Source organism: Balearica regulorum, chromosome Z (genome assembly GCF_011004875.1).
Source record: "Balearica regulorum gibbericeps isolate bBalReg1 chromosome Z, bBalReg1.pri, whole genome shotgun sequence".
NCBI lineage: Eukaryota > Metazoa > Chordata > Aves > Gruiformes > Gruidae > Balearica > Balearica regulorum.
The window spans coordinates 36,723,699-36,751,411 of NC_046220.1; the positions used below are offsets into that span (position 1 = coordinate 36,723,699).

The 27,713-nt window shown below is 40.9% G+C and overlaps 1 protein-coding gene across 7 annotated transcripts in view; it reads left to right on the forward strand.

The window, feature by feature from the left end:
- The window catches only part of CDC42SE2 (CDC42 small effector 2), an 84,693-nt gene that overhangs the window by 41,714 nt on the left and 15,266 nt on the right, over positions 1–27,713 (forward strand). For all 7 annotated transcript variants that reach the window (XM_075740201.1, XM_075740204.1, XM_075740206.1 and 4 more), the window contains one exon: positions 8,559–8,881. In XM_075740201.1, coding sequence (XP_075596316.1) covers positions 8,828–8,881 — 54 coding nt within the window. In that variant the 5' untranslated portion in view covers positions 8,559–8,827. The remainder of the gene's footprint in view (positions 1–8,558; positions 8,882–27,713) is intronic.

The window sequence follows — 27,713 nt, forward strand, 5'->3', positions numbered from 1 at the left end:
GTTTAAATGAGGAGCTGCTAAAGATGGTAGAAGTTGAAGCCAGCAGATGTGATCTGTATTAAGCTGCAGAGTGGTCATTCAGGAGAATTAATGGGAGCACTGAAAGTACAGTACACTGCATGGTACAACAGACTGCACAGTACATTGGATGGACTATACTGCTACCTGGGAGCCAGTACAGCTGAGAACTCATAGGTCTCTGCCTACAACTTCTGTAAGTACATACTGCAAATGTCCTAGATTCCACTTCTATCTAGAGTAACCCAAGTATCTTTGAAAATGTGTCTTTTGTCTTAAGCTTTAAATTGCTTTAAGCAATCTCCCATGTGCGTACATGCAGGTGCACACACAGAGTTCAAGTTATCTATAGCAGCTAATAATAGAGAAATGATAAAAGGGCTAGAGAATAAATATAAAGAAATGGTAGGGTCTTAAATGCCAGCAGAGGAAAAATACACTGTTCTGTCGTACTTTGAGCAGAAGACTATTGCTGTTCTGTTGCTTGCAAGCTAGGGAACTGAAAGCTAAAGCAGAAGCACGCTACTTGAGCTGATGCATTCTTCCTGCTTGAAACATCTCATCACCATGTGCTGAGGAAGGCTTGAACAGAGGTGGTTCATCTGGCTTTTCAAACAGGCAGACCTGCACCCTAGCTAGTGTTAGTCTGTGATTGAGTAGACTTAACTTACCTGGTCCCACAAAACATGATGCCTCTTTGCTTAGTGTAATTGATCTCATAATTGTTTTGTACTTGAGTGGGAGGTGAGGAAGTGACAGCAATAATCTACTGAAGTGCATTAAAATGTCTTTAGATACAATGGCAGACTTCTGTTGCAAGGCTATGTTACAACAGCAAGTTAAAATCTGCAATAGCGGTGTGCCATGTTGATTTTTTGACAAGAAACACTTAGTGAGAGTTTGCCTTTGTGAACTCCTGACAGTTTTAATGGCCTTTTCTCCTGTTGTTGCCACTTACTCCTTTCCTCTGTCCTAAACCTTCCTTGGAAATTGCTTTGGTATATTAGTTTTCTGTGGAAAAAGGAATATTATAAATGCTGTGAATAATGCTTTTTCCCTATTGTCCTACTAAAAAATAGGTAGGGGTCCCTTGAATATCTTGTATGGTCTGTCATTTAGTTTGTCATGGGTTGGTTTTTTTCTTCCCCACAGACTATTCCATTCCTTTTAATGCTACACTGTTGTTAAAATGATGGACTCCCTGGATGCCGATGTTGAGCATTTCCCATCATTACTTTAGACGTAGTAAGAGGGGTCTCTTCAGGGAGGTTTTGGGGTGTATTTTCTCTCTTCCCTTTTCTCTCTTCCCTTTTCTCTTTTCTTTTCTGAAATGGTACCCTGTTCAGAGCCTGCCTTAGACCACTCATTTGCTTTGTTTATTTTTTCTCTCTGACTGTTATTACCTGTTAGAATTAACACAGAGGCAGGTTGAGAAAAGTGTTCTTTTGTGTTACCTTCAGTAGGGCTTGCTACTTAAGAAGATAATGTTATTGACTGATTAGAACTTTGACTAACAGGACTTTTTTTTTTTTTTCTGTGAATGGGCAGGCAATATGAAGTCAGATTTCCTGAACCATAGGAGTGGATTCTCAAAGGCTTCTCACTTGGTCTTAACTGACTGGTTTTGTAAGTAGGGCAAAATGTATTAGTTTTTTGTTAGTCATTCTATATTTTCATAGTGCAGAACTATGAGATGTTCTGTGCTTTGGTTTTCAGAGGAGTAGGTTCCTGTCTGCATGTATGTGTGGGAAATAGTGTGAGCTACGTATCAGATGTTTCAGAAAGCTGCATTGAACCCATGTATATTGAAAGCAATGATTAATTGAAGACACGGAAAGTTTTGAAATGCCAGTGCTGGGGAAAAGGTTACTTGCACTGCTCAGTCACTGCATAGTATTGCCTGTTAAACTTGGTTTCGTCCTGAAAAACTATGCTTTTATGTTTCAAAATGGACTCAGGGAATTTTAACGGCACCAGTGTAATACTGTCTGTTTCATTTGTTGGTTTTGTGCACGAAGTAATAAGGACCTTTCAAGGGTTGGGCCACTTAGCTGAAATAATTAGATTTAACAGAATGCTAAAACTCAGGAGATTGCAGGTGGGGTGTGGGGGGGGGGGGGGGAAAGGCAGGACACTTTACAATGATAAAACAAATGTTTGAGCTTCACGCTATCAATATCTTTTAAAGATACTTAAAGACTCTGCTTTAAGCTCCCAGCTGGCACTGGCAAACAACACGATTGGTGTCATACTACATGAGCTGTTCTTTCTCTGACCGAATGGTATGCTTTCCTGCCTTCACCTGCTTTACAGCTCCTTCTCACGCTGTCAGTGACCTCACATGAAAAGACCACTTTTTCTCCTTACGGACTTGCTGTGGTTCCTTTCCTGTATCTTTTGCTGCCTTCCTGTTTATTATTTCAGAAGGGGACATTTGTTGTAGAGAAACTTGTGGTGGCTTCCTACACAGTGAAAACACAAACAAAACCTGGAGGTGTTTTGGCTTCTGGGAAAGATGAGATTGTTCCTGAAGCTAGACTCCATTCTAGTAACAACAACGACAATTTAAAACCCCCTCTGGGTTTGCATCCCACCCTCCCAGCAAGAAAACCAAAAGGGGTGAGGAGAGCAATGCCACCTGCACCGTTAGCAACACGGAGACTTTTCCTGTAGTTTTCATGCTTTGCTTTTATTGGGATGTTTGGATTTGGGGGTCTGGGAGCCCCTGAGGGCTGGCCCAGGCCCCGGATGAAGGTGCAGTCCTGGTCTGGCCGTCCCCCGAGGCACCCTCCAGGGTCACCGACGCGGTGCCGGCTTCTTGCTCTCTGGAGAGGCGTCAGAGCTGCCGGCCCTCCTCTTTGGGGGTCGCCGTGGCCCTTCAGGGGGGCCTTCACTGCCCCGGCTGGAAGTGGAGGGCCCGGGCACAGCCTGCCCTGGCTCCTCCTGGGGCTTCTCTTGCTCCAGTGGTGATGGCAGTGGGAGCAGAGGGCTGGCTGCCGGGACCCCCACCACGGGCTGCGGATGAGGTGCCGGGGAGCTCCTCCATGCTGGGTCTGGCGGAGGGGGCACGGCCAGGGCCGGGAGACCCTGCTGCTGGCCCAGCAGACGATGGGCCTCCCTACCGCACCGTCGCACAAGAAAGTCTAACTCTGAAGAAGCTTCTTTAATGTCATGAAACTAAACCCTGAAACACTTTTTTTTTGGCGGGGGGAGGCTGAATCGATATGGGAAAGTTATGAGACAGTGAAAAAGGGATTTCAACCTTATTCAGCTGTTGTAGATGGTGAATGTTGTCCTTTGTCTGGCAGAGTTACTTGGAGCTCAGGTTTCTCAGGATCTGAAAGTGCAAAAGATAACTAGTGCATTAAAAGCAGTGCCAAAGTCCCCAGACGTTCCTGCTGTGCTGGGGGGGAGGGAGGAAGAGTGTTTCTGCAAGGGCACTGCTCTGGTGAGATGATGTTTCTGATACAAAATTCATGCACAAAGGCAACTTTCCTTATAGGTAGTATTTGTTTAAAACCTCTACTGCTTCTTGTGCAGATTGCATTATTTCAAAAAATGAGGTTGTCAAGCAAGTAAACACTTCTCACTTCCTTTGAGAGCTGGAGAGCACCCTCCAATTGCTACAACTGTAAGTGTATGTAAGCGTGCAGCAGCCCAACATCTCTGTTGGTTTGGACATGCATATCCATGCACACCCACACTTCTTGCTGCTGCTTGACTGTGTCTGATAAGCAGCAAGAGGAAATAGTACAGCCACAATAGAGTTTTACAGTGAAAAATATGAAAGTCTTAAAAATACACTCTGAAATGGTAATTTTCTACTTAGCAGCTTGCAAGGTTGAAACAAATGATAGCTGTTCAGAGCCTTTAAGGCGAAGGAAAAAAGAAAACTTTGTTTTATGAAATGATACTTCCATAGCAAGAATAATTGTAAATTACTTTCTTATTAAGTACTTGAGACTAAAAAACTAGTAGAAGTTGTGGTTGTGACTTTGTGCATACATGTGCATGTTATTGTACATCATGTCATGTCATGACATACCATGACATGGCATATTTACCCATGGCTTTGTGCATGCTTCACTTTTTTAACTTTTTTTTTTTCTCCCCTTCTCCTTAAATAATAGTCTGTGTGTTGGAGCAAATCTAGTTAAATTCAGATGTTAACACCTGCAGTCATTTTCTTTCTCTTCCTGTGGTTTCATTTGCTTCAAGTAATTGTCAAAGAGCGTTGTTACCGCACTTCCTCTTTGAAGCCATAGTGAACAGTATGCAGTCAAAGGATATAGAGGGTTCACCCTTAAAAGGAACTTTATAGATATTTTTTAAAAACAGCAGGCTGTTCCTAAACTATATAATTAATAAGTAACTGTATTCTAACTGACCCTGTACAGCATATTCCTGTTTGGATCAGTTAAGGTAAATGCTACCTAACCTGCTTTTTGCCAGTAAACATGAAGAGCTTGGAGGGGCGATTGATTTCTTTTCTTACCCTTCCTCCTTTCCTACAGAAAAGTTAGTACTGCTTTAATAAGAAAACTTGCTGATACTCTAAGAGAATGTGCTTCACCCCCACAATCTATTAATGCAGGTTTTCTACTTACTGCCTTTATGACTGATATTTAACAATAAGCAGTAGTTGGGGTTTTGCATTAGATCAGCTACTGTGGGAATAAACTTCGCAGTAATGAAAATTACCTTATTGGTTTTCACTTTAAATTTTAAACTAGTATCCTTTTTAATATTTTCATTTCTTCACACTACTTAAAATGTCTATAAATGGGATGAAATTAAAGTTGTACATAAAGTATAAAAGCCTTAAAATGTGACAAAGTTCTTCAGTGTGATAGTCGTGTGTGTTCTTGCAACATGAACCGTACATTCATAAGTTGCATTCAGAGTTCAGAAAGTTTAAATGAGAAAAAGTAAATAAGTGTTCCACCATTCATCACTTTAACTTTCCGGTTCAGACAGAATAAGCGCCTTGTCTTTTCGACATGAGCTGTATGGTGTTCTGCCACTCTGAGCGCCATAGACTCTGCAAAGAGCAAAAACAAAGAGCGACAGAGCTGTTGTTTTGAACTGTGTTCTTCAGCCTCTCTTGTCCTCTTCATCTGGCAAGCCTACACAAACGCAGCAACACTTGCAAACAGCGCCATATTCAAAGCGTGATCCTCTGACAAAGCGAGGAACTAGCTGTGAAGTATTGCACGTGTTTTAGGATCTCATTCATTGCAGCTAGGTTTGGGGTGCAGTTTGGGCTTTGCAGGAGCTCTTTCCCACAAGATTGCTTGTGGGCTGATACTACATAATTACCTGATTGGTAGCTTTAGGTCAGTATGGTGCTTTTTTTCTTTCTTTATAACCATTGCTTTGGAAAAGAACAGCAGAGGTTTCCTGTTCCAGCTTCTTCTACAAACAAGCAACTAGCAGTTTAAGAGAAGTCCTAGTGTGTTGCTGTTGACATCACAGTGCTGATAAGCCTTTTTGCCTTCAGATAATTGCTTTTTCTTTCAATTTTTGGTGTGGCAGATTTATACCTAATCTTTTATATTAACTTAGTCACTGCAAAAAACATTTGTTTAGCAGAGTGGGGGTGTATAAAATTTCAGTGCTCTAACAAAAACTGCTATAGTGCTAAGCTTTTGTTTGCCTTTTAAGAGGTGCAATTACTGTCTGTTTTCTCCAGGCTTACAGATATGCCCTCCCACCACCATTTTGGTTTTAATTCAAAATCAGTATATTGAAAAACTGCTTCATACTAATTGCAGGACCATGAAATGAAAAGCAAATGTGGCACTATACAGGCTATAGAAAAGAAAATACATTTTTAAGAATGAATGTGTTGTCAGAGACTGTTATTCATGATCTCTAGCTTGGCTTTGTCATTCACCAGCTTTGATTTACGGGGCGGGGGTGGCAGTTTCAAAGAGAACTCTGTCCTGGAGGGCACAAGTCCTTCATGCCGAGAGTGGCTGGGTGGAGAAAGTCTTATGCACCCTTGAGGGTTCTGTAACCGGGAAGAACCTTCCAGGCTCACAGGACACAAGGTACAAGCTCTTCTTTGTGCTTGGTCCCAGGGCTTCAGCTCAACGCTGAAGCGCTTAACGCTGCAGGGAGCAGGTGGAGCATACCAGCTATTAGTGAGCAAATAGGAAGACCAACTTACAGAGGAAATTTCTTACCCTTTCCCTGTATGTCTTCTGTACACAGCTGTAACAGCAGAATGGAAGTTAACCCTCTGTCAGAACAAGAATTTGATAAGTTAAATCTGGACTTTGTCAAAAAGAGACTGTGAGGAAGCAATAATAGAAGTGTCAGAATTTCAGGAGCTGCAAATCAGAATATTGGGTCACTTGCGCAGCAAGAGAAGCCCACTGCAATGTATTGGTTTATAGCTCGGGTAGGTTACAACATATTAGACTTCAAAATGCTCTAACTTTGAGTACTTGCGTGCTCACTTTCTCACACTGAGGCATTGAGGGAGCGTTGCTGTGTTTCAGAACAACGTGGAGCCTATCTTCTCAGGCATAAACCCCCCCAAGTTTTAAGGAGAGATAAGCTGTACAGTTACTGGACTCAAATTGTCAATTGTTACATGCTTAACATTAGTTGCAATTTTGTTACATTGTGAATCAAGTTTAGAATAGAATTGTGTAGCATGCACATTCTGAGACTGCAGAGAACAGTAGAATATCTTCTTATCAAGCTTTTCTACATTAGTCCTGCTCTTGCTAACTTAAGTTGATCAAAATTTCAGTAACCAGAAGAATTGAGAAAATGGTGTGAAGCTACCTAATTATCAAGTGAGAACTTCCGTAGAGACTTTTAGTATTATTTTCATTCTTGGATTTAACACTGTTGGTTGGTAATTCCCATGTTTTATTGCAGCTTCTTGACATGGGATTTAGATTATCATCTTTGAGGTAGAAAAAAATATTTTCCTTTAAATAGTGAAAATATGTCATATTAGCACTGTACTAAGATTATTTAAGTGTCTGACAAAAGAAAGGTTACATAGAGGATTTTGTTTGGTTGGTTTTTGTTTAGGTTTTTTCTTACCCTCAGGGTGTTCTGTTTAATAAAATTGCTTTGCTTTATATGGTGTTAGTGATAGGAAAATCTAGGAAAGCCTTTTTTTCCCACCTGTCCTATTCTGATCTTTAGGCAAGAAATGCCACAAACAGGCCTATAAATGTAATTTAAACACTACCAGTAGCTTTTTCAAAGCTAGGAGAGACAAGTACCTTTGCTGAGGTTTTGCTGTTTAGATGGTGTTACTGCAGCATGTGTTTATTTCTTAAAGGGCCTCTGTTAGTCTCTGAAGAGGTAAGAAAGTGGGAAAGCTTCATAGCGGCTTTGGACTTAGTATGGGAAAGATGCTACTGTATTTCTGTACATGTGTGTTATAGCCAACAGTCCTGGAAAGTACCTGGCTAGTAGTGGCTTCACAGTACATTAACTTGGCATGTATGTAGTAAATGAGGGACCTCATTGCCTATCTGCTTGGCATGTAGAGAACTGATGAAGGCAGTAGCTAAGTGGGACTGCTCTGCCACAGAATGTGTGTGCATGTACATAGGTATACGCAGTTTACGTATCCCATGGAGTCTCCGAACCACTTCGTACTGTGAGGAGTTGCATACAAATAATGATGCGTAGTTTTGCACACATTTCTATGAATGAAGATGCAGTCATATACAAGAATTATTAAGGAGTATGTGTGTAAAAATTTCTGAATGCTCATTGGCTTACTTTCTCTGCAAGTAAAGTTTATGATAGAGGGCAAGATAAACGACCAGGGTGAAATCTTACAGGAATTTACTCTTACTGAAAGAAACCAGGTTGGAGATTAACCAATAAACACTATTTTAGCAAAGGAATGGTTGGAATCCTCAGTTGTTCCACATGAGGAATTTTAGAGGTTTAAGGAAACAGTTTCAAACTGGACAAGTAATCTCCTATTTTGAAGCCAACTGTATGTGAAGCAGGAGGGTAGAGAGAGTGGAAGGAAAATACCTTGAGTTGAGCAAGTCCAGGAATTTTGCAAATTTTCAATATATAGAAATTTATTTACTTGTTTCCTCAACATTTAGAAAAGCATGCCTTTGCTTGACAGCTGTGTGGCAGGGTTGGGCTTAAATACTATTTAAACCTCACACTGCGGAGAAAACTGGGTAATTTTTCCATTAAGAAATATGAAGTGTCAATAGGCACATCCCTAAGAAGTTTAAAGGGGTTTATGGGCAATTGTCACTTTCTAAAATTACATTTGAAAGTTAGGAACAGAGTAAACAGAGATGGCTACCAAAAGATGGGACACCAGTTCTTTGTGTCACTTTATCTAACCAAAGCTGGAATGCAAGCCTCATATGGATTTCTGGTGTCTGCTATTTTTGGTAGTCATTGTAGAAATAAGCACATGACTTGTTTGCTTGATCAAGATATTACCAAGAAATCAATGGTGTGGGTGGCTGACTGGGAGCACAAGATTCTCTATATTCTTTCTTTTTGATGTCATGTACTTCTCTTTTCAGGTTCACATAACGCTACGGACCAAAGAAACATACGTAACATTTCTGTGGTGCTGGGACCAACCTTCTGAAAGAAGATTCTAAAATAACTTTTTGCCTTGAAGTTGTTTGTCCTGAGACTGACTTGTTTTTGGAGAAGAGCTCAACAGAGAAAAGATTTTCACATTGGAACCATTATAAATAAACCTATTTAAAGAACTTGCTATCTGGAGACAGATTTACAGAGGCTGAGTCCTGCTTTTCATCTGTGTTCCCACTTCAGACTGTAAACAATGAGTGAGTTTTGGTTGTGTTTCAACTGCTGTATTGCAGAACAGCCTCAGCCTGTAAGTATGAATATTGATACTGCTTTGTTCTTGTATGATTAACTACATGGTTCACATTTGCTGTTTTTCTCATGGCTGTTTAAATTAGTGCTGTTTGGCCAAGCTCAGTGAGAATTAAGGAATTAATTAACATCCTGACTTAGTGGGGACAAAAAAAATGTTTGTTCTAGACTGTTGTCACACAGGTATCTTCCTGTCCTTAAGATCAAATCTATCCCAAGACTTTGGAAAGACCCTTTATTTGAAGAGGAGGCAAAAGGATGAGAAGGGTGAGGAGAACCTAAACTATCATTCTAAAACCAACTAAATTTTATGTGGAGATCTATAAATATCCTGACTTCTGTATGGCTTAAGGCCTGCCATCAGGTGTGGCTGGACAATGATGAAGGAAGGAAATGATTCTGGTAAAAAGTCCAGAGTGAAATCCAGTCCTCCTTCACCTTAATTTAATTAAGGATTTCAGCCTTAATTGGTTTTTTTTTTAATTTTTAGATGAAACCTTAGGAGAGTGAAAGGGTGCACTCATACCATAAATGCTTCATTTTTTAGTACGATTTGGATTGAATGTTGAGTGAAAAAGTACATAGCAAACAGTTGAGTAGAAGAACATTTCAAAGTGTAACGTCAGGAAGACGAACAGAAATAGTCTTGGGCTTCATATACTCTGAGTACTTTTGGAGTGTCTTCCTGAGTCCAGTGCTGTTGGGAGAAAGTCTGTCTGCATGAAGGTGGAATTAACCAGGAATATGATTAGCACTGTGAGAAAAATCATTGGATGGTGTGGCATCCACATCAAGCTAAATGAATGTATAGAAGGCACAGCAATCTTGCAAATACGTGGACAAGAGCCCAGTTACTAGTAAAGGATATGCTGGAATTATAGTGACCAAGCGAATCCCAGAGTGAATAGAGCAAACTCACATTAATATGCTCAGATGATAATATTTGGCTTTAGGGAAGTCAAAGGATTAAAAAAAAAAAATAATCTGATGCTAGGTGCTGTCATTGCACAAAGCCTGAATGACAGACTGATCCTTGGGTGGCAACACAAAATTAAAGTGTGACTGTTAACATTTCTAACAAATGAGTGTGACTTTATCTCACTCTTAGTCCAGTAGAGTTGTAGGAGATGAACTCTGAGGTACCAACATGAGAAGGTGCAATCCTCTCCTGTTGCTTGAATACTATGCAGTCCTTTAAAATGTTAGCTACATCCATATGTAGCAAAAGTTATTTGCGTAGTTTTTAGAACACATATTTCAATTAAGGTATAACTTTAAAATCTTTGAGATAGAAAATGGCATATTCTGTTTGTTTACAAGAATCCTGAGGCTCAGTCCTTGTAAAATCTTGATTCAAGCTTTATGATACAGTTAAGTTATTGCCCAAGAAAAATACACAGTATGTTAATACAGCCTGCAGTGATCTGTGGGTCACAGCTCATGGAAAGGGTGGAGAATGTACTTCAAAAGTGGAGAAAAGGGAAACAACCCATTTTTGTATGTTTCTGCTGATCTAGTGGCATGCATTTTCTTAGAAAACTAAAACAATCCTTATGTTTAAGATAGGAATAGCACATTGCTGAGCACTGACCTAGTTCCTGAAATCTGCCTTTCAAATGTTATAGGAGCCTTGCTCGTTATCAAGTGCCAAAATGCTTCAGGACACATCTCAGAAAAAAGTTGCAGGCCCTCCTTGGCATGTTTGACAATAGGTGCTTGGTTGTCCTTCCCCTGCAGTTACTCAGCTCATTTTGCTGTGTTGCATTGTACAGCTGTTGTTCTGCCATGCACTGTTACATTAAGTGGAGTGTTTAATCAGACACATACACATCTGAATAAGTACAGGAATGTTTTTTCTCTCTGACATGTAGCAAAGCATGTACTGTCAGTGTGAGCAAACTGATAAACCAGAAAAGAGGCAAGGAAGCATTTTTTCCCTGTTTCTGCAGGTGTTGTCTGATTGCATGTCTGGGAGACTTACATGCTGAAAAACATGCTAGTTTTTAGCCCCAATATACTGGTACTTATTGTCCTGTTGTATCAAAAGAAAGGTGAAGCATGCAAGCTTGTGTAAATGCTACTTGTCTGTCCCTACCATGCATTCAATCTGTCAGTTTAGTCCAGTTTCTCAGGAGAAATGCCTCATCTGACTGGTTTCATCTCTTTCATGTGCCTTCTTTCATTTTACCTCCTGCATCTCAACTTCTTCATGGCTAACAGTGTCCCAGCCATCACCTTCATGTTCAGCATGCTCCTTCTGTTGGAAGGACTAATGTGGTCTTGTAGCAACGCTAACAACCACCAGCCACCCAGAATAAAGACTCTGAAAGCAGGAAGTTACTTAATTTGCTACTTGGTCTGATCAATGCTTAAAATGTTCCTTTTGTTTTTAAACTTATATTCTCTGAAACATGACTTTTTTCTCATTAGCTTTGTCAGGTGCTGATATCTTGGACACCTTCAGTGTCATGGATAGTGACATACATCTTAAGCCTCTTCACTGGAGGAAAAAACCTGGAACTTGTAGTAGTTGCATGTTTTTGTAATATTTATAACTTCTATTGAGCTAAATAGTTTTCCTCATCGCTTGAAATCCAGGATGGCAGGAACTGTCTCTTGCTGTCTTCTGGCAAAATTCTAGCATAGTACATTAGGAATCTTCAATACAGCATCTCTTTGCAGCTATAATGCACTTAAAATGAAAAATGCGTACATGCACTGACTGTTTCCTGTCAGTTTTATAGAACATTATTATTTGGACTGTACACAAAGGCATCTTCTGGGTTATTGCCAATACTCTGTATGCCTTCCAGACTTCCATGCTTGGTGCTTTCCAGTGCATTTTCATGGTTTTGAACCTTGTCTTTTTAGGTAAGATTTGCAAACTGTAAGGCAATAAGAACACACTACTTACCTAATTTCACTGCCATCACTTCCCTAATAGCATACCCCAGAGCAGAACAGTAACAATGTTAAAGTTATATATTAGTGCACTTTTAAGAGGTTCCTTAATTAAAAGACAGTATTCAAGTATTACCATCATCTTTTATTAAAATGTATCACGACACAGCTTTTTGTCTTTCGTCAGTGCTAAACAGATGCAGTGTTGCTGTTAAATAAAACATAGGCATCTTGGGAAGCAGTGTTCTACTCTTTCTCCTAATGTTTCTTTGGTTGCTAATTAATTCACTTGGTGTTTCCACGCTGCAGTACTCATAACAAGATCATGGAGGGCACATGTCTGAACATGGGTCTCTATGCTCCTCTGAAATAGGGTGATAAATGAAGAAATGGACTATGCAAAGAAACAAAACTAAATAGTGATACAGTTGAAGGAAGTGTGTCCCTGATGGTGGCTCAGGTCTTGCTTATTGATAGCTTGAGGTCTTTACCACAGTAGAATGCAAACAAAAGCCAAGGGAAGGTGTTCTCATGTCAACTTCTAGTTTTCTCTTGTCAAATTTGGATTGATAATATATTTTACCACAAAGAAGACTTCAGACAACTAGTTGCTTTCATATCTGTTTTCATAATACCAAGAAGGTGATATTAATCTCTTAATAACTATGATCAGGTTTTCTTGGTTGTTTAAATAGCCTGAAATCAATTGCTCATGATCTGACCAAAACCATCTTTTATTTTGAGAAGAGTAGCGCTTTCAGTGATTGCACCAGGTTTCTTACACCTCCCACTGATTATACCCTTTATAGGTTCTGTAAGCTGATCTTGCACTTCCCAGTGACAAGTCTTCCTATGTGCTATCATCCCATCCACAGCTACGTTTCAGTAAACTCTGCCAAATCCCCGCTACCAGATGCATTGCCTGGTAACAGAAGTTTAGAAAGCCTTTTATCTTGCAGGTTTTCAGAGAACACGTCCATGGTTTCTTTCTTAGGCTGAGCTTGTCGCCTACACCGGGAATCTGTTATTTTCCGCCACCTTTTTTTTATTTTTTTTTTCATGTTCTGTCCCTTTTTAACTTGCAAAGTTAATTTTTGGTCTGAGAAGCCTTTGGTCATGATCTGCTGCACTCCCACCTGGTTTGGGCCACTGCCTAGTACAGCTGAGCTCTTCAGTTTCCTTTGACCTTGCAGTAAAATTACTGCTCTGCTATAAAAGAATAAACTCCGCTCTCTTTCTTGCTCTGAGCCTCCTTCTCTAGTTAACTAGTTTCTGTTTTGCTGCTTGTCTCTTGTTTAGATTATTTCCAAGGGCTATAACGGTTTTGCTGCATGCTATGCCATAAATGTATAAAGTGGCTTAGAGATCTAGTGAAGTTCCCTTTGTGCCTTTTTTTGATGTATGAAAGAGGATTGACAGATCTGTATTTAGACTGGGGAGGCCCATCTTAAAATACAGGCAGAAGAAACCCTGCACATAGTGTTGTATTTATCAACTGAACTGAATGCTACAGAAGATACAAATGATCTTGATTGTGGGTACTTAAGGAAATCAACCACTAATGGATATTGTCAGCTCTAGCTTTTCTTTCTAGATATATAGCTAAGCATACACCTACCACTGCAACTCTTAAAAACATGAACCACAGTAAAGATAATGAAGCATTCCATATGCATACCATATGCAGAATAAATCACCCTCGGTAGCCATGCATGGTAAATCAGGCATTTGCTACTGAAGAAGTACAGGGCCAGGCTCGCTGCTCAGTGCGGCAGTGCTGTGCAAGTGCAGCTTCTGGCTCGAAATGACTAAAACTCGGGCTCTCTTATTCATTAAATTTGATCAGCCTACCACATTCAGTAAGCCTATGAAAGACTCTAATGTAGAAGGTGGCAACTCTAGAGAGCCCTCAAAGTCGTCATGCTGAGTTACATATTGAGCTGCCAGTTCAGATGTTTGAAATTCCTTCTTTTTCCTATTCAGTGCTGTTGTAGAAGTAGCCTGAGGGAACACCTTATCAAAGGGGGCAGAGTTAAATAAGCATCAAAATGCTTGGCTTTTATTTCTCAAACCTGATCTGTTTGTGCTGCTTTCAGCCTGATTGATAGAGCTACTTCAGATTTTTCTTCTACCTTTAAATTAGCCCCCATACATCTTAAAATACCTGCTGTGATGTTCGAGTATTAAAATGTTTACAAAGAAAACAAAAAAGGCAGTATTTTGTATTTTAGTATAAATACTTGAATGAAAATTAACTGAATATTTTACGATCCTTTATTACGGCTGTGAAATTTTTAGGACCTCTTAGTTAGCTGTATTGATGCTATTTAGTTAATATAATACTAGCTGATGGCATGGAAAATAGCTCTTTGGGGGGGTGGAAACAAAAATTATGCCAGCTCTCTGTTGATAAGAATGTGTCTTGCCATTATCAAGATATTTGAAGAAGGACACGATATGCTCTTAATATCTACAGGCTCTACCGAGCTCAGCCTTTCTGCTTAAATATGGGTAGGAAGTAGATTGTACTTTCTGTTGATCTGGACACCAATGTTAGAGCCCTTGAATCACTTGTTTCTTTTAAATCTCTAAATTTTTCAATGAGAAGACATCTTCAAGAGCAAAACCCAGTACAAGTCACTGACAAAAGGAGCTGCCACAAGAAATAGTTGATACAGCCTAGCACAAATTCATAGTTTTGCAGCCACCCTTGGAGACTGTGCTGAAGCATTTCTGAAATTAACAAATCCAATGAAATTTTTGAATTTTTTTTTTTAATGAAAGTTGAAGCTGCAAAGCCCTCATATTTTTGATGTGCCTTAATTTTAATGCTGGCAGTTCAGCTATTTTCCCCTGTTCTGCTTTTCATGTCAAAGCAGGGGAAATGGGCAAGCACATAGGTTTAGGGGCATTTTGAGTTGCCAACAGCTAGAGGCAGAGGTGACTTGGACATAGTCTTAAAAGATGTGCATTTTCACTGACTCCGTATGGAAGTACGCTTTGTGTTGGTGAATACAGAAGTCAGTCGTTGGCCTGAAGCTAAGTGTTCAGCCTTTTACCTTTAACTGGTTTTGATATGAAAGGGAGCATTGAGAATAGAAGCTTCCTCTGCTGCTATCTTCTGTATTTCTATTCTAACTTTTCTGTAAGGAATCTGAGATATTCCATTGGAGATAATTCTAAAGACCGATACGAAACTCACAAAATACGCATTTTTAAATGGCTATTTTAAAGATCTCTGCCTGCACTTACATTTTTAGTTCCCAACATTAACACTTCACAGTGATGAAAGTTTTCCTTTTTCAGACTGTTCCTCAAACCTTTGGTTCTGCAGTTCCTGTCATGACTCTTATGCGTGAGACATGCATGATATCAACGTTCCCATTGAATTATATTATAGCTATTTTTCATGTATTCTTAGAGATCCTGAAATTATAAGGTACCCATTAAGCCATAGACTTTAATACGTATTCACTTGCAATGATTTTCTGACTTTTATCTTCAGAGTGGCTTAGGTGATCTCTATAAAATGCTGACTTCTGTACTTCTGGGTTAGAAATACACTCTGGGTTAGAAGTACTGCTCTGCCATGCGGTGAGGAGAATAGAGGAGTGGAGGTTGGGCAGAAAACCTGAAGCTGTGAACCGCACTCTGGTGCAGATTCAGGGAAGTAATGCCTCTCTGAGCCCATCGGGTTTATTTTTGTTTTTCAAATACTTTTAGAGGGTTTTTTAGCTACTTGGGTGTACCCTCAAGAGAGCTGTAGTTTACTGTAGCTGAGGAAAGATACCATCTCTCTGTGTTTTCTCTCTCAAATAAATCTGTGACACTGAGTCATTTATTGACATGTCATGCTCTGAGAGTGACCTGACACCAAAAGGGAGAGGCTCGCATGGGATTTTTTTAAATAGTTTTAAGCTACATTATCTGTCTTCTTGCAATTGTAGATTTAGCTCATTCAGTCTCAGAAAATAGTGAAATAGTGAAAATATGCTGTCTTCAGCAGGCACGGGGTCTTCATAATTGCTTGTTTCTGTTAATTGTGATGTGACTGTCTTTCAGTGTGAACGTAACTACCCTTGTGTTCTGGGTTATCATACCTAGTTGTAGTTTGTATGTTTTGGTACCGGGATGCTCTCAAACCGTAATATTTTAGTTTTGCCTTATCTTTGGCAGGCCTGCATTACAGTGTAGGTGTTTCTAACCTGCAGAACAAGGTTTCAAGTTGGTTTGTGGCTGCCTTGCCTCTGGAGATTGAGAAATAAATTGGGACCAAATCGTCATTTGTCTTCTTAAGTTTGCCCAGACCAGCACTTCTTTGCTGGCATAGTGACACACTTCATGCTCTGCTGCTCTAGCGTGGTGGTATTGGCCAGCTGGAGCTCCCCACCTCTGGTGCACAGCAGGAAATGCTGTTTTTTATTGGAGGCTGCCTTCCCTCTGCTTTACGTCCATCTGTCTGGGAGGGACGTGGTGCAGTGCAGAGCTTCATAGTTTCACTTTGTTAAAAGAATTTGCGACCTTTTAAATTCTTCTACTTAAAAAACCATTTCTGATGGGCAGTGACTGTGGTGGCAGCCGGGCACAGGTGAAGGCTTTGGAAATTTGTGGCACTCTCTTGTTCTGGCCTGAGACTGCTTTAAGTACAAGTCTTGCTTTACACACAAAGTTAAAGTCTTGCCTCCACTGAAACCTCCAAGTTACGCCACTGACTTTGAGGTCGGTTTTCCTCCATTTGACTCATTTGAGAGGTCAGCACTGCCATCCTTGTTTTACAGCGGGAAGATGCCAGGTGGGTTACTTGGGGAGCTGTGTGGTAGTCCATCGGTAGCTTCAGAGCCTCTGACCTTAAGTGGTGAAAGAACAGAAAAATTGTTTGGGGCATGTGGGATGATGTGGTGGTTAGAGAGAAATGAACCAGATTCAAATAAAATGGAGGAAGAGTCTTCAACAGGATTGATGAAAAGATGTTAATTGGGGATTTCTCCAGAATGATAGAATTTTAGAGGTGATGTCACATCAAGGTTTTCAAAAAGATAGTTGCATAAACTGTAGGTATTAATCTTTACTTCATTATGTATATTTGCATAAAACTTGCCTTCTGGGGTGCTTTATCAATTTTGTGAACTGAAAAACCGATGCTATTGGGAATTAAATTATCTGAAGAAAGTACACTTGACTGTATTCAACTGGAAATTAAAGTTGTGTGTCAGAGGAGTGTATCATTTATAGAAGGTAATTACTCTTATAACTTATCAAGTTCCTCTAAATGTAGGGGGCTTCCAAGCCAAATACACTTCTGGTGGATTTCTTGAAAGACTTGAGTAAAATTAATATAGGACAACATGTTATTTAACTCCATTTGGAACAAATATTACTATAAATGCAGCTTGCCATACTCCAGTTACTTAAAAACCATTTAATTCCTAGGCTCTAGGATGATGGTTAAATAGTAGATTACTGTTAAAATGGGGCAATAAATCTTGCTAGGCACATACTCCAAACAAATCTGCTAGCATATGCAAATGCACACACAAAAAGTGTGTGTGTCTACATAACATACTGGATTGCTTGTGTTTGTGTTAGCAGCTGAGCATTGCTGAACTTGTAAAGAGAAGAAGAAATGCCAACTCAAGAGTAGGTGTGCTGATCCACAGAATAGCAGGCAAAAGAGCCTACAGGGCCTTTTATTCTCCATGAAAAAATATCAAATTAATATTTGCTTTTTTTAACATCAGAATTAAGCTTTGAAAATGAAATGCCTCTTCAATTTGTGATGCGAAGAAAGGAAGATTTAGGGTGGAAAGAAAATAACAGTAATGTGTGTACTTCAGAGAATAAAGAAACAGTACTTGTATGTGAGAGAGAAGAGCTGGGGCTACTTAATTATTGCTTATGACCCTACCGCTAAAGAAATGAAACATGCACATATCTCAGGTCAGTCAGATTCAGCTGCTTTTTTTAATTCAGGAATAAAATGCCAACATTTCCATTATGAAAGGAGAGTAATGTTCCTACACAGACAAGATAATCAAGAAGAAATTTACACATTTTAATGCTTACACACCTAGACTGAAATCTGGCAAGAAACTGACTGATGCATTAGCTGATTTAGTGGTTAAAAACCTGAAGGTTATGGGGTTTTCTGCAGGCTGCAACATTTAGTGTCTACATAGCAAAGGCATACAAACTGTAGTTCCTGGTTTCTCTGATTTGTGAAGTAGATTTTGGATGGTGGGTTGGATTTTGGTGTTTTGTGGGTTGGGTTTTTTTTTATGTGTGTAGGGAATAATCTGCTGAATTACAGCAAAAACCAATTGCCAGAGTATTTTCTGAGTGCTTGCCTGGGATCCTGCTGACTGTGCTGAGATCCTCTGAGGAAAGGCACTACCAAATAATAAAAAATAGAAAACTCTTGGATGTTTAGAAGAAGGTTTAGTAGGAGGGTTTTATGGGACATGCATATAAGTGTTAAAGGAGTAGCTGCTGCCCGAGCATTTACACACCATTCATGGTGTCACACACATACACACACTTATTCTCGGGAGCGCTTCGTCAGGCCCAACCCTGGGTTTCCCGCAGCAGAGTCTCAGGCATCGGATTTTATAAAATAATTAATTTATATGACGGGTACAGCAGCAGGATCAGCCCAGGCTGGGTGTCTCCAAAGAGAGGGACCCAGAACAAAGAAATCCCAGGGCAATTACACCCTTAGGTCCCATACAGCCACCCCTCACGCACCCTTCACGCGCTGCCCACGCGTCCTTTAGTCCGATGGTGATTTTTGCTCTGGGGGCTTCTAACATCTAACCGGATTCTGCTCAAGAGCAAGCAAGCTCTTATCTTGTTGACTTGCAGTTTCTGCAGTTTTCCCCAAAGGCTGGAGCCTCCTTGTCTTCTGGTTTACAGTCCTTGTGCACCTGTCCTTGCTGGTGGAACATGCAGAGCTGAAGAGTCCCACACTTGGAAAAAACAGTACCGAGACATTAGTGTGATAGCAAAATATTTTCCCATACTAAAAGACTGTACACAGTACTGTACCAGCTGTTAGGAAAACTACTAGGAAAATTACTGAGAAAAATACCTCTATGGTGGCCTAAAGGCTTGAGCAAATCTAGCCACTCGTGCTAAGTAAAGCTAAGCAAACAGCACAAATCAGATTCTATTATAATCCTAAGTCATTTATTCTAATTAAACCCTACTTATTTACGTTAAACAACTAATATCCCTCAACATAAGCATCATGAATATTTTTGAAGGCAGCACAGCTTAAATGTCAAAGGCAAAAATTTATTCTAGCCAGATTCTAAAATGGATTGTGTTAATTATAGATTACATGTACATTTTTTTTTTTAGACTTAACTACTTACTTGATGTTCATTGTAAACAGCTTTTCCGTATCTAAAGAGATTATAATACAAGAGGAGTTTCTGAAGTGCACAATATTCATGTGAAATAACTACTTTGTAACATCTGCCATAATATTTTATAAATATGAGGGCATCTTGATCAGCCTTTGGAGACAGTAAAATTAGTCTCCTTGTCTAGTGTACCCTGGACTTCAGGAGAGCACACTTTGGCCTCTTCAGGGATCTGCTTAGTAGAATACCATGGGACAAAGCCCTGGAAGGAAGAGGGGCCCAAGACAGCTCGCTAATATTCAAGGGTCACCTCCTCCAAAGTCAGGAGCGATGCATCCCAACAAAGAGGAAGTCAAGCAAATCCACCAAAGACCCACATGGATGAACAAGGAGCTCCTGGGCAAAGTCAAACAAAAAAAGGAAGCCTACAGAGGGTGGAAGCAAGGACAGGTAGCCTGGGAGGAATACAGAGAAACTGTCCGAGCAGCCAGGGATCAGGTTAGGAAAGCCAAAGCCCTGACAGAAATTAGTCTGGCCACGAATGTCAAGGACAACAAGAAAAGCTTCTATAGGTATTTAGTGAGAAAAGGAGGACGAGGGAAAATGTGGGTCCCCTCCAGAATGAAATGGGTGACCTGGTTACCCAGGATATGGAGAAGGCTTGAAGTACTCAATGACTTCTTTGCCTCAGTCTTCACTGGCAAATGCTTGAGCCACACTGCCCGGGTCACAGAAGGCAAAGGCAGGGACTGGGAGAATGCAGAACCGCCCACTGAAGGAGAAGATCAGGTTTGAGAATATCTAAGGAACCTGATGGTGCACAAGTCCATGGGGCCTGATGAGATGCATCCACAGGTCTTGAGGGAACTGGTGGATGAAGTGGCCAGGCCACTCTCCATCATATTTGAGAAGTCCTGGCAGTCCGGCAAAGTTCCCGCTGACTGGAAGAGTGGGAACATAACCCCCATTTTTAGGAAGGTTAAAAAGGAAGACCCAGGGAACTACAGGCCGGTCAGTCTCACCTCTGTGCCTGGCAGGATTATGGAGCAGACCCTCCTGGAGACTGCGCTCAGGCACATGGAAAACAAGGAGGTGACTGGCGACAGCCAACACAGCCTCACTAGGGGCAAATTGTGCCTGACAAACTTGGTGGCCTTTTATGATGGGGTTACAGTGTTGGTGGATAAGGGAAGGGTAGCTGACATCATCTACCTGGCCTTGTGCAAGGCATTTGACACTGTCCCACATGACATCCTTGTCTCTAAATTGGAGACACATGGATTGGACGGATGGACCACTCGGTGGATAAGAAATTGGCTGGATGGTCGCAGTCAAAGAGTCGTGCTCGACGGCTCAGTGTCCAAGTGGAGAACAGTGAGGAGTGGTGTTCCTCAGGGGTCGGTACTGGGACCAGCACTGTTTGTTTAACATCTTGGTCGGTGACACGGACAGTGGGATCGAGTGCACCCTCAGCAAGTTTGCTGATGACACCAAGCTGTGTGGTGCAGTCGACATGCTGGAGGGAAGGGATGCCATCCAGAGGAACCTTGACAGGCTGGAGAGGTGGGCCCGTGTGAACCGCATGAAGTTCAACAAGGCCAGCTGCAAGGTCCTGCACATGGGTCGGCGCAATCCCAAGCATGACTGTCGGCTGGGCGAGGAATGGATTGAAAGCAGCCCCGAGGAGAAGGACTTGGGGGTATTGATTGACGAGAAGCTCAGCATGAGCCGGCAGTGTGCGCTTGCAGCCCAGTAAGCCAACTGTGTCCTGGGCTGCATCAAAAGAGGCGTGACCAGCAGGTCAAGGGAGGTGATCCTGCCCCTGTACTCCACTCTTGTGAGACCCCACCTGGAGTACTGCGTCCAGCTCTGGGGGCCCCAGTACAGGAGAGACATGGAGCTGTTGGAGTGAGTCCAGAGGAGGGCCACGAAGCTGATCAGAGGGCTGGAACACGTCTCCTATGAGGACAGGCTGAGAGAGTTGGGGTTGTTCAGCCTGGAGAAGAGAAGGTTCCAGGGAGATCTAATTGCGGCTTACCAGTACCTGAAGGGGCCTACAGGAAAGATGGTGAGGGACTGTTTATCAGGGAGTGTAGTGACAGGACAAGGGGTAATGGGTTCAAGCTGAAGGAGGGTAGATTTAGGTTAGATGTTAGAAAGAAATTCTTTACTGTGAGGGTGGTGAGGCACTGGAACAGGTTGCCCAGAGAGGTTGTGGAGGCCCCATCCCTAGAAGTGTTCAAGGCCAGGTTGGATGGGTCTTTGGGCAACGTGGTCTAGTGGAGGGTGTCCCTGCCCGCAGCAAGGGGGTTGGAACTAGATGATCTTTGAGGTCCCTTCCAACCCAAACCATTCTATGATTCTATGATTCTATGCTTCTGGTAGCATGCTTCATGTCACCAAAATGGCATTCTGCAATGTCTCTGCTTCTTGCTTAGTCTCTCTGAACTTGACACCAGTGTAAATAGTAATTTCTGTTTAGTCAGAGGGAACAGAAGGGTTTACATCAGTCTGGTCTATATATACCAAGTAAAACTTCCAGTCACCAGGTCTACAAACTCATTCAGGCTTCAGAGTCAAGCTGACTCTTTTTCCCACACTGGTGCAGTAAGTTTTCTGCAAGTAATCCCTTTGGTTCAGCTCACTGGAATTTAGTAAATAATTTAGTCATGCCCAAGAAGGAATAGAATTCAACTTGGGCTCTTGGCAATGCTGGCTCTGCAGGCATTGCAGGGTTGAATATCACTAACAATTTATTTGTCATGACCAAACATAGCAGACAGTCAACGTTTGCAATGCGTAAGACAAGAAATGCTGCAGGATGCACTAACCATCATGTGGTTCATGCTGTTACGGTTCCCCAGATAAACAGCCACACCTAAATTTTAGATTGTGCTTTATGCAAGTTTACTTGGTTTAGTTTCTTAAAAAAAACGAACTGTAACTACACAGTCTCAGAACACAGAAGAGTGATCTGAAAAGGAAGCATGCAGGGAGGGGCAGAATGGTTTAGGTTTCTCATTTTTTTCCTTAGTGGTCTCAAAGAGGGAATGTTGAGTGTTTTGATAATGCATGCGTCTTCTGCTTTCTGACTCTCTTAGCTGTGTAAGCTGGAAAACAAAACCCCTTTGTGCTGTTCTTAGTGGAGAAATTTGTTTGCCAGTGAGTTTAAAAGAATATTAGATTCATAAATGGTACTTCAAATATATTTACATTTTCAGTATAGTATGTAAAAATTGACACTTTAAAGCTTAAGAAATTATGTTTAAAATTGTCTAGAATGATGTTACAGAGAGAGCTAGGGTCACTTCTGAAGCTGTACTGTTTGGCTTTGCATAAAAGCAGATGGAGTAGAAACCAAGTATGTTTTTATGAAAACAAGCTTTTTAAGCTTCTGAAGAGCTATAGCAATTCCCTTTTTTCAGGAGGGGCTTTAGCATGGTTGCTATAGATGATTTAGGACAAAGAACGGGGAGGGAATAGCTAGAAGCTTGAAGTGCCTGGTTTTCTTACTACTACTCTATTGTCTTCCAGCTATGCAGCCTGTGGAATCCTTTATCAAGGTAACTTGTAAATCAATTGTTCTTTCCAGTAAGAAAAGCCAGCAGTATTTGGGTAAAATTCCTGCCTGGATGGCTGTCAAATGACAAAGATGACCGCTACCTTTAGGGGACCAGGACAGAGGTTTTAGTTACAGTAACAGAGAGGAGCAATGAGCAGACGTGGGGAAGGCTCCTGAGAAGTGAGTATACAGTGAGCTTTAAATGCCAGTCACCTGAAAGGATGACATTTCTCTGGCTGTTCGTGCCTGCATGTGTGCAGGCAGTGAAGAAAGGATAGTGGAGCAAACACCAGTGCCTTCTGATTTTCAGAAATATTTCTGAAGCACTATTTCCACACATCTGAAATGAAAGGTTACAGAGGCTCTGAGAAGCTCTCTGTAGGGTAACTACAAAGTGACAACTGGTGTTTTACAATTCCATGGTTAGGCAACTCAGATTCTGCCTATTAAAAGTGATACTTTTCATGTTGATGCATCTCTTCTTGTCCTAAATTATTTTGATGTAGTATGCAGCTCCCCTGAGTTTAAAACTTTGAAGCTATTGAGAAGCACCTAAGTGGCAATGCCAGTTCAGAACAGCAGTTGTAGACAACTACTCTAATACTTGTGTCTGTGGATCTTCGCAGAACTTCAGGGAAACTTGGCGAAATGGCGAAGCAAAGTTGAGGCATACAAACCATGTAGGGAATCGGGGAAGAAAATGAGCTTCTTGCAAATTCTGTGCATTGATCATGGTAGCATGTTTCTGGGTGGTGTAGCCTGATGACACTGTGGCATGGGGAACTCTTAAAATAATCTGATATGATCGGAACTTGGCAGTTGTCATGCTGGTGAGGCAGCTGTTCAAAACCAACTTGTTTTATTGGCATAACTGCCAGACTCCACTGCAGACCTGTGTGTTGGTAAAGGGTACCTGACACTCAGGCTATGAAACACAGAGTGGTGGTCCTAGTGTTTTAGCTTAGTTTTGGGGTTTTTTCTTTGACTTAGGAACAAGAGATATTTCTCTACCAACAATTACTATTCAATTCTGTGTTTATAGCTCTAGTTGTTGGGAAGATGGAGTTGTGTACCTGTCTTTTTAGGTATCATATGATTCCATTTGCTGAGGAGTAAAAGGAGAAATATTTACTATAAATAATCTACACTTATTGTTATGCACCCAGTTTAGAAATTCCCAGCCTGCACCTCTTTAGAAAACCTGGTCTTGTTCTGTATGTTTATTGCTTCTTCTCTTCTTCATTCTGACTTTTTTTTTTTAACTGACAGTGACTGTAAATCTGTAGCCAACAGCTCATGTTGGCTGTATCTTCTTTTTGATAGAAGCTGACTATACTTGTGGAACTCGAAAGCAGTTGCCCTGAAGTTGCCAATAATGCAAGAACCTGGAAGAGTCTGAGAGATCTCCATGGTGCTCAGTGTTGCAATGACAAGGCTTCCTCTGTGTTGCTGACTGTTAAAGAACCATGCTTTCCTATTCTTCCTGTCTTAAGAAGCTCCTAAATGTGGTCTTACTCTGGCATGACCAGTAGATCTGACACTCTAAGAAAGCCACTATATTTCCTGGATTTTTACAGTGGATCCAACTTCAGAATTGCCAGTACTAGACTTGAAGGAATGCTATCAAAAAGTATGCAAGTAGGAGACACAATAGTACACTAATAGAAATTCTGCTTGCACAGTAATAAATTTATCATTGACAACTTATTGCAGAAAACCTGCAAGACAAGGAGGAATAGGTAGGAACACAGTGCTTGACTACAAGTTTTCCCTCACAATGGCCTTTTTTCTTCATTGTCTGTCTTTTGACCCCCCAGATTTGCAATGATACACCACGCTGCTCTTCCTTTACCCCCATGCTTCTGTTGGGACTTGTTAATTAGCTCCTGAAAAACTTCCCTTCCATCTTTTGAGGGTATTTGCCACACTTCGGGCACAGGCTTTTGTGTTGCTGCTCTGTGTCAGATACTGTTACGAATATGTCAAAATCTCAGCAGAAAGCTATTTTAAGTGTGCACGCAGCTGTTGATTTGAACATTTCTTAAGAGTTGCTGGTAGAGTACTCTTCCAGAGATGATGCTTCTAGCCATGCTATGTGTGGGCTCGGTATCGAAGCATCCCTGAAATATCTACTGGGATATCTATTGCTAAATGGTCTGGGATCCTTGTGCTATTGTCTCTTTATATTGTGCATAATGCCATCATTTCCACATCGACTAGTGGGAACACATTTCAAATGTGTGATAATTTTTCATAGTATGGGAAGAATATGGGAGGCTGTTCCTGCTTCCCTTGTGTAGGCTGTAACTCCTTTTTACTTTGATGTTTCAAGAGCAAGCAAAGACAGACCACATCATAATGTATTCTGGGATGCACTTGTTCCAGTTACTTACCTAAATGAACTGGATGAACAGATTTGCAACGCTGACAGTCAAATTTGGGAACTTCCCAGAAGTCCTCACAGGAGCAAAAAGCAGGATAGCCACTGATGCCAATTCATGATTCCATGTTTACAAATGCTTCTCCCCACTGCAAAATGGGGTACCCATGGCTGTGTGACAGTGCTTCAGATGCTGATAAGGTAACTGGTCAGGATGCCTTTGGAGCAGCAAGGGGTACCCAGAGATAATGATGAATACACACTGGTGAAAAAATAACTTAGCAAGGAAATGCCAATGGGAAGATTGCCAGGAAGGTCAGCAGTTAGGAGTGTGTCTCATGGACCTGACACACACAAAACTGTAATGGGATTGCTTCCCATAAAAAAGGATTTGTACAGGAAAAATAAAGTATCTTGATTCAGAGCAAGTTCATTTTCATAAAACTGCACTGAGAAGTAAGCAGTACAGTACATCACCAGAAAGCCAGGTGAATATTTAGGTGTTTCATTGCATGTGTGTATACACAAACCAGAAGCTGCTGCTATTTGGGCAAACTAATGTCAAGCTTCTAAGATGACATTCACAGAGGTATTTAAAAGCTGATGGAGTCACTGTGTCTGTGTGTGTTTGACTCTTGAGGATATTATTATTAAATTTCATGGCTTTGTTTTTGCCTGTGGCACAAGTAGTAGAGCTTCCACTGATGAATCCTACCGCTAAAAAATACCAGTGCCATAACTGCTGAAGATCCATCTTCTCCCAGTAAAGAGTTGCGTGTGGACGTTTTCTGAAAATACCACCTGTGCCCTGATTTGTTGTCATAGTCAAAGGTGAATCACAGCGTGCAGTACCAAACTGCTGCTTGCAAGCACATGTGTCAATGTGTTTGGAGCTTTTATCTTCAGAGCAGTGGATGTTTGAACTAGCTGGTCCAGAGAAGGTGCTAGACTTAACCACGTGATTGGTTTTGTATAGTGAGTGTGACTGAGGATCCTGTATCTGGCAGTGGCTATTACCTGTTTGGAGGTAATATTTCAGTTTATTTTTTTGTTCTTGTACTTTTCTGCAATGGAGTTTGGTATGTGCATCTTATTCTGATTTAGAAGATTACACATAGGAGTACAAAAGACTTGTATGTAATGTATCTTATGCAGCACATATGCTTCCATATATATGCAAATATGTGCAGACGCCTGCATACAGAGGAGATAGCAAACCTGTTTGTATTAGCCAGCTAGCTCTAGGAGGTCTTACTAAAGGATTTGCAAGCATGAAATATAATTTCTTAACAAAATAATCTCCATACGCAGTGTATTTGACACCCAAAGCTTCTGTTTGTGTTGAGGTGTGTCTGACATTTATTTGGCTGAGCAGGAAGGGCTGCATGTTGCAATCCTGATACATGTCCTCTGGAGAACTACAGCTCTTCTCATGCCAGACAACCTTTAAAGTATTTCCTGTGTTCTTGCTGGAAAAGGTCAGCAAGTGAAACGAAAGACAGCTCAATATGATGCAGTTCGCAGTGCGTTTTGGATTTGCTTTTTTTAAGAAGCTATTAGAAATTTCCAGGTAGTTTGTATTGTGGTGTAACTTTACATCATTTGTTTAATCTGTATCTTTTAACATTATGATTTTTATCACTAGGGAGAATATACTGCATCTGTATTACAGCAAAGTCAGTTCCAGCCTGCTCTATATTCTTCCTGTTCATCACCAGCTGGAGATAGACTTGGAAAATAATCTAGGTGACAAAAGACCTCTGGATGCTATCTAGAGCAATGCATCTACTCAAAGCAGAATGAACTAGACTGGCTTTTGCAGGGCCACGTCCAGCTGTGTTCTGGGCATCTCCAAGGATCAACATTCAGATTCATTGGGCTCTTCATCCAGTGTTTGACCACCAACATAATCTTTTTCTTTTTTTAATCAGTATTTTCTATGTTGCAACTTCAGGTTGTGGCTTCTCATACCACCACTGTGCACCTCCAAGTCTGTCTTCTGTATCATCCTGTTAGGTAGTGGAAGACCATTAAGACCACAAATAGCTATCTCTTGTCTTCTTAAGGGTAAACAAACCCACTCTTTCAGTCTCTTGTTCTATGTGACGTGCAGCAGATTTTTTGTCCCTTACCTGTGTCACAGCTCTGGATGCACTCCAAAAGGTGTTGCATAAACTTTGTTTCCAGCTGTGCAGACTGGTAATTAGCACTTGTTCCAAGCTACAGCTAATGTGCTGGAAGTTACACAGCTTGGCAACTGTAAGAAAAAGAGTGCATGTTAAATGCTAAACTCTGACTTTTGCCGAGATATCACAAGCCAGTATCACGAACTTGTTCCTTTCATCATGCACTGCTGTCCATATTGTTGATGAATTACCTGTTACTCTACAATCAGACTGCATAGTCTGTCTAAAGACATTAAAGAAGTACGGTTGCTATAGTAGAAAACCAGTATTATTATCTTAGATGACTGGTTTGGGTTTTTTAAATTATGTTAAAGAGGCATTAATCACCAAAAGTAATGAAAATAAACTTATTGGAAAGATAAGTTAGTTCGTGATACAATGTGACAGCCAAGTTACAAATTGTAAATGTCATCTTAAAATTGTGCTAATGTGTATTTTGA